At 37.0% G+C, this 7631-nt stretch overlaps 1 protein-coding gene across 1 annotated transcript in view; it reads right to left on the reverse strand.

Annotated features, from left to right (window-relative positions):
- ERICH3 (glutamate rich 3) overlaps positions 1–7631 on the reverse strand; it is a 140210-nt gene that overhangs the window by 89832 nt on the left and 42747 nt on the right. Inside the window, exon 2 of the mRNA XM_006146088.3 lies at positions 1849–1942. Coding sequence (XP_006146150.1) covers positions 1849–1942 — 94 coding nt within the window. The remainder of the gene's footprint in view (positions 1–1848; positions 1943–7631) is intronic.

Below are 7631 nucleotides of genomic sequence, written 5' to 3' on the forward strand. Positions count from 1 at the left end.
GAAAGAGAAAAAGCATCCACCCTCCATGAGGCAATGGTCATGCTGCAGTAACTTCTCCTTCATTTTTCTCTTCTTTGGGGATTTGGGAACACACACACACACATATTCTCACACATGTGCCAGTATGTTTTTCAAGTTGCCAGGTGTGGGATTTGAATTACCATCATTCATGTGGAATCCAGTTATTGACCACCAGGCTATGGGTCAGCCCTTTTTAGATTTAATGCAAGCCACAAACTTCTTAATTTTGCAATCTGTAGTTTTTTTAATGCTGTTTTTCAATGTATTGGAAAGTTGAAATCAATAGTGTGCCACAAATGTATGGTTATTGATAATTCCTTATAAATATATTTCCAATGGAAGAAGGAGTTCTGGGTATAGAAAATGTGTCTGGATTTACAGATAACCCAGTGGTGGTCTTTGGAATGTGTTATTCATGGTATCACATTACATGTGTCAAATTCAGGGAAATGTTAGAATGTCCTGATAGTCACTCCTTTGGCAGTTAGCATATGCCATTGTTTTTCCTCTGGGAGTATATCTGATTGCCCCATCCAGATTGGAAGCACCTATAGGGCAGAAGCTCTAAAACTTGAGCCTGTATTAGAATCACCTTGAGAACTTGTTGAAAAACAGATTGATAGGCCCCAGAGCTTCGGAGTTGGTAGATCTAGGGGTCAAACTCTCACATTTGCATTTTCTAATGAGTTCCCAGGTGATGCTGATCAAATGCTAGTTGAGGAACTGTGGTACTTGAGCCAATGCTCTAGAGAAAGGACTGGATCTTCCCTCAGTTGTCATGTACTTAGCCAGTGCTCAGGAAGTGCTCGTTAATGACGCTGATAACTAAATAAAAAATATTCCCATTATATACCTGAAGCTTCCCAAAACTGGTTTTAAATGCAACACGAATTATAACAACCATGTATTGTACAGTTTTCATTGTCACAACCATCCTGAGGGCTAGAGAGCTTTATCTCATTTTATAATTGAAGAAGTTAGGGCTACAAAAGTTGAAATGATTGATTTGCTCAAGATTTTATGTCTTATACATGTGAGAACTAGATTTCAGGCAGATCTGTCTGACAACAAAGCCCCAGGAGAGGAAATTCAAGCTCCCAGAGATCTACAGCTAGAGTACTTGAGTACACAAACAACCAGGAGAGACTCAGTGCTTGTCCTTTCAACACCATGGCAACAATAGTTAAGGAAACCCACTGTGTCTTAAGAAAGTAAACAGCTAACACATTCTATAACCACACCCCTTTCTTTCTGTAAAAACCCATGTTTGTTCACAATTTTTACTTTACATACATTTAGAATTAGAGATATTTTGTGGAAAACACCATTTTGAAGCTAATGAAAGACAGTAATGTATCAATAAACCATCAAGGGAAATGAAAGTTTAAAAAATTCAAAGGGAAATGCTGAGCTGTTCTATCTTCCACATCATATTCTGTGATTACTAAAAACAGTACTTTTCCCCCAGAGGGTAAAATCTCCACTATCCTAAATCTCTTAATGATTTCTAGCTCACAGAATGTGTTTAGTAAATATGTGTTGAATAAATGAAAGAATAAAACAATGAAATATGTTATTGGAAGCTCAAGGACTTTTCCTTCATGTTTCCTTTGCAGTCAGTGTGAACCTCTTCCCATCTACCGAAACAAACTCAAGTAGACAAATCAAAACTTTGGAAAGGAAGTAACTTTTCTAAAATTTCAGGGACAGGGAGCATGTTCTTCAGAGGGATGTCACTGATTAGCTCAAAGAGGAAACCTTGAAAAGTTCGAGAATTATTGGACTTAGTGAAACAAGAAGGCAGAAGGAAAGTAAACCTCATCTTACCAGCCCTGATCTTAAAAGATGTCGCCTTATCCTCGTATTGTTAAAATATCCAATCAGATGTTTATCGGTGAGGCTATTATATGCTGCAAGTAATCTGAAACAAAAAAATGATGCCATTATGAAGTGTCGCTTGATAACCAGGCAATTCTTGACTCTCTCATTCATAAATTGTGCATAATTATTCAGTCAGTCAGCTAGTCATTCATGTATGGGTCTAATAAACACGTATTGAGCACCTACCATTTTCTAGATCTCCTAGTAAGAACGGGGAGGGAGTACTGACTATGGTCATCCCATAGACAAGTTTGGAAATCAGACATGAACAATAAAACTGGATGTAAAAAGTCATGTAAAAATGTATGAGAACATAATAAAGGGGACTATGAGCTCTAGAAAAGGCTTCACAGTGATCCCTGAAGGGAAAATTGAGGCTCCTCTAGTAACCTCTTTGGCCTTTTATTCCATACCCTAAACTAATAATGAAACTTACCTGCTATCCTCAGCATATCTTCTCATGTCATAGAATAGAACGCAGTCCCTTAAATGTGGAGGCCCTTCCCTGACATGCCACAGCTGACAGAACACCAGTGACGCACCATGTCCATCTCTCCTCCCAGGAAACATCCTCAGTGTGCACTGGGCATGCACTCCCAGAAGACCCATCGCACAGTACAGAGTGGTCAATCACTTGGTCTCCTCTGCTAGATTTGAAGGCCAGCATGGTGCATTATTCTTGGTTTGCATACTGCTATAATTTATTGTGTACCTAAACAATAACATATATAATTCGGGGTGGGGGGGACTTATTCTTACTAGTATACATTTCAAAGTAAGTTTAAGGTCAGCATTTTTACATTAATTTCACATCTAATACAAAAAAATTTATAGATTTTCTTTGTTTTTTTATGGTTTTATGTTAAGAGTTGAGAGAATAAACTGGTTCCTTGATTACATGCTATATCTTAGGAAATGGTCAATCAAAGTTTATAAATTAAAATTGAAAACTATTTTTCCTATTTTAACCTTTTTTGCAATTATTCAATGCCTTACAGGAACGTACACATATATATGAACACATATGTAAATATGCATTCATGTGTATACATATACATGAATGTTACCATACATATATGTGCACTTATATATGTGTACATGTATACATACACACACACATAGTGAGAGAGACAGAGACAGAGAGAGGCAGGGAGAGAAAGAACAAGCAAGCCTAAACGCAGCTCTAAAATGCCGTCACCAAAAAAATACTAATGCATACCCTATTACCTGCAACAAAGAATTACAATCCATACATGTTATGAGCAGCAGTTGATCCTTAACTTATTCTGAGACCTGAGCAAGGACTCATATTATAGAACCGAATAAATGTCATTAGCGACAATTTTATTTAGCTGTTTGCACTGCCTTAATTACATGGAAATGGTATTGGTGACCTTTTCCTGGCTCTTTTCTCCTTTACAGCTCAACGCAGGAAAGTTCCATGCTATCAAATGGTAAGGAAAGTTTAATTTTATCCACAAAAGAGACTGAAAATCAGTTACAAAGCGCAGAAGCCAAGGTGCCACATGAGGGTTGCAGACGTAGGAACAACTGCGGAAACTATTATTTCATTGGGTTTATGTAAAAAGACAACTCAAGAGCTTCAGGAAGGCATATACAAAACCAGCCTGGGATAATGCTTTGAAACCATCTTTTAAATGAACTGTCTTGGTGTCCTATAGTTCATCAAAGGTTTCCTGTCTCCAAAAGGTCAACATTGTATCCCTTACCCTTTCTGAATCTCAGAATATCTTTTCAGCTCCTCATTTCAGAAAGGTGAGCAGGTGTCTCTCAGTCCTAACAATCATGATTCCACAGTTCACAGATTCTTAAGATAAATCATTAGAGTGATATCATAGATAGTCTTTTGTCTGTTTTTCAGGCTCAAGTTTTTTTTAAAAATCAATAGTGTTCAAACAGTTAGGAGTGCTAAAACCTGATTAAATGAAGTGGGGTCAAGAAGTTCAGATAACATGGACCTCAACTTCCCCATTGACTGATAAAATGCCCCCTTCATATAATTTAGGCTTTGTAGCTTTAAATATTTAGGTCCTAATGTCAAAGCTTAGCCAGCTTTGGCACCATGTAATTTAAATTCTGCTTTCTCAGGCTCCTACTGAATGTATATGTGTGCATTGCATCCCTCCAGTCTTACTGAAAGGTCAAGTAGGTCCAGTCGAGTTGAAATCTTTGCACACATCAGTTTTCTCACCTTTCCTATTTAGGAGTGAATACCCATCCCTGGTTGGAACACCATTTATAAAACAATCCCTCCCACAACTGCCTTCCTACAGTGGCCCTACCAGGTCAGCAAAATAATAACCAGCAAGGTCCACCCAAGTGCTGTTAATTCTTTTTCAGACAATGCCTGATTTTTTTTTTTAACTGAAACTTCAGATTACTAAATTGTGTGACAACCAGAAAATCTCTACTCTAGTAAATTATTTATATACAGATTTGATAAAACAGTCAATGCCTGCATTTCTACTGCCTACATGTAAATGTCACCCCTGTTCTGATCATCAAGCCTCCTTTACCAGGGAGATGGCCATATCCTGTGTGGGCCAGTGTCTCAGCCACAACCCTACAACCATGGTCTGATCCTGTCTGCTCTAGTCCTCTTCATGTGCGCTTGGTATCAGATGGTCAGAAAAGTGATGATGCATTTTTGCACAGAAAAACATAGAAAAATGCATCATGACTTTTCTGGTGACCTAATGTATAGATTTGTTCCCTTCCTTTGTGTTTATTCGATTACAACAACTTTGCTGACCAAGACACAAATAGCTTTTTTGGTTGTTTGGGACTTGGTGCTCTGCATTCACTGACACTTTCTTTTTTTTTTTTAGCCTTTTTTTTTTTTTTTAGCCTTTTTTTTTTTTTTTAGCCTTTTTTTTTTTTTTTAGCCTTTTTTTTTTTTTTTAGCCTTTTTTTTTTTTTTTAGCCTTTTTTTTTTTTTTTAGCCTTTTTTTTTTTTTTTAGCCTTTTTTTTTTTTTTTAGCCTTTTTTTTTTTTTTTAGCCTTTTTTTTTTTTTTTAGCCTTTTTTTTTTTTTTTAGCCTTTTTTTTTTTTTTTAGCCTTTTTTTTTTTTTTTAGCCTTTTTTTTTTTTTTTAGCCTTTTTTTTTTTTTTTAGCCTTTTTTTTTTTTTTTAGCCTTTTTTTTTTTTTTTAGCCTTTTTTTTTTTTTTTAGCCTTTTTTTTTTTTTTTAGCCTTTTTTTTTTTTTTTAGCCTTTTTTTTTTTTTTTAGCCTTTTTTTTTTTTTTTAGCCTTTTTTTTTTTTTTTAGCCTTTTTTTTTTTTTTTAGCCTTTTTTTTTTTTTTTAGCCTTTTTTTTTTTTTTTAGCCTTTTTTTTTTTTTTTAGCCTTTTTTTTTTTTTTTAGCCTTTTTTTTTTTTTTTAGCCTTTTTTTTTTTTTTTAGCCTTTTTTTTTTTTTTTAGCCTTTTTTTTTTTTTTTAGCCTTTTTTTTTTTTTTTAGCCTTTTTTTTTTTTTTTAGCCTTTTTTTTTTTTTTTCTCTCACTTTGTATAATCCTGGGCCAAATAAGGTTTTAAGGTTAGCTTGCCCTAAGCTTGGCCATTGTGTTGCACCTTGAATATTCCATTCCTATGTAATTCTGTACTTGTCAAAGCCGGACTTACTGGCCACACTGCCTTAGTTCTGTGATACTCCCTGCTCCCCCGCCAACAATGACTCCTTTGGTCACAGTGACCACCAGTCACATCTTTCCACCCAGCCCCACGACTCACTGGCCAGACCAGTGTACCATGTGCTTCTTTACATAATGGACAAAATTATTTACCCATCCCCGGTCGCTGGGTGGGGAAAGATCCACTTTCTGGTTCAATGCATTGGAGAAAAGAGTCCCCTAGAGACAAAGCAACCTCGTCTCTGTGCTGGTTCCTGCTTCCTCGCCTTAATGTATAACCCACAATCCTCTAGGCCTGAGGAGGAGGCTGCTGAGTCACTGGGAGCACTGCTTTCAGCTGCAGTTATTTATTTATTTATTTTTAAATTTTTTTTCATTTAACCTCCAACTTCTGCCTCCCACTGTGTAGGATATTTAAACAGGGCTCTGTGGTAATAAATGTCAGCAATTCCTACCAATCCCTTTATCGGGCCCCAAAGTGAGCCTGTCCCATAAAAACTAACTACAGTAAGGAGAAGCACTATAATAGTTATTTATGACATTTATTGAATACAGACAATTTTAGATCATTTTCTAAGGCACTAGGGACACAGAAATGGCACAGGCCTGCACTCTCAGAGCTCCTGGTGTAGTGGGGAGAGACAAATATACATTGCGTGTGTGAGATAAGGTGCATCATAAGCTAATTTATTCACAAATAGTGACTGAGTGGCTCCATGTCAGGCACTGTGTCCCAAGCTGGGGAAGTGTAATGTCTACAATCCATTGTGCAGATTATAAAGTATTTCCACACACACAGTCCCATTTGATTTCTTGTAGGCCCCTGGGATGCGAGAATATCTAACTATCATAGCTCTTCAATATTCCTAAAATGGACAAGCTCTGAAACAGGATTACTGCTTCATGTGAGTCAGTTCCAAGAAAGCCTGATTGAGGCAACATCTCTTCACAGATCACCTGAAAGAGTCATTTCTTCTGACTTGCAGCACCCTTTAACACCTATCTCTTCCCTATGTGGCCCCACACTGTTTATTCTTGGGGTGGGAAAGAGACAAGGAGATCACAATACCAGCCCCAATTCAACCCTGGCTCCATCTTTACTGGGTCCAAACTGGGAGCAAGTGACTTAACCTCCCTGTGCTTTAATTGCCCTACCTTTGACAAAACACTAGGATACAAACCAAATTCAGCCAAGGTCTTTGCCTATTTGTAACAAGGGTTGACTTTTCTCTGGTTTCAAATAACGTGCTCCTCACTTCCACTTGATAATGACCTTTACCATACATACATCTACTAACATTCTGTGATTCTTTATGTATTCTCTAAAAAGACGGGAGCTTCTTTCCAGGTTTCCCCTTTTCTTTGGGTCCTCACCATACTCACCTTTAAAAATTCCTTCTCAGCATTCTCTTACATGTACCTCAAAACTTTTCCAGCCTCTACTCATTACTCAATTTCAAAGCTACTTCCACAATTTCAGGAATTTTTTTATGCCAGTTCTCCACTCTTAATAATAATTTCTGTCTCAATGTCTTTGGGCTGCTATAACAGAGTAACATAGCCAGGAAGGCTTAAACAACCAACATGTGTTTCTCATAGTTTGAGAAGCTGCAAGTCTGTGATCAGGGCGCCAGCATGTTTGAGTTCTTGAAGACCTTCTTCCTAGTTTACAGGTGGATGTCTTTTCTTTGTGTTTTTACATGGTAGAGAAGAGAGAGGGAGTGGCAAGTTCTCTATGTGTCTTTAAGGGCACCAATTCCTCATGACCTAATCATCTCCCATAGGTCCCATTTGCAAATACCAACACATTGGGGATTAACCTGTCAACATAAGAATTTTGAGGGAAAAAAAATGCAGTCCATAGCAGAGTATGTAATCATCCCCATTTTAAGTCACTTCTCAAAAATCATAGAGCCGAAAACTTGTTCCTGCTAATATATACCAATTCATAGTGAACACCAATTAGCAGGTCTTGCTAAAATGGAAAATGAAGAATATTAAGTATAATGATAGAAAATATGAACCATGAAATATTCACAGAGAAATGTAATTCCACTACTTCTCCAGTATCCAGGTAGGGAAA

The sequence above is a fragment of the Tupaia chinensis genome, unplaced genomic scaffold (assembly GCF_000334495.1).
Source record: "Tupaia chinensis unplaced genomic scaffold, TupChi_1.0 Scaffold000164_1, whole genome shotgun sequence".
NCBI lineage: Eukaryota > Metazoa > Chordata > Mammalia > Scandentia > Tupaiidae > Tupaia > Tupaia belangeri.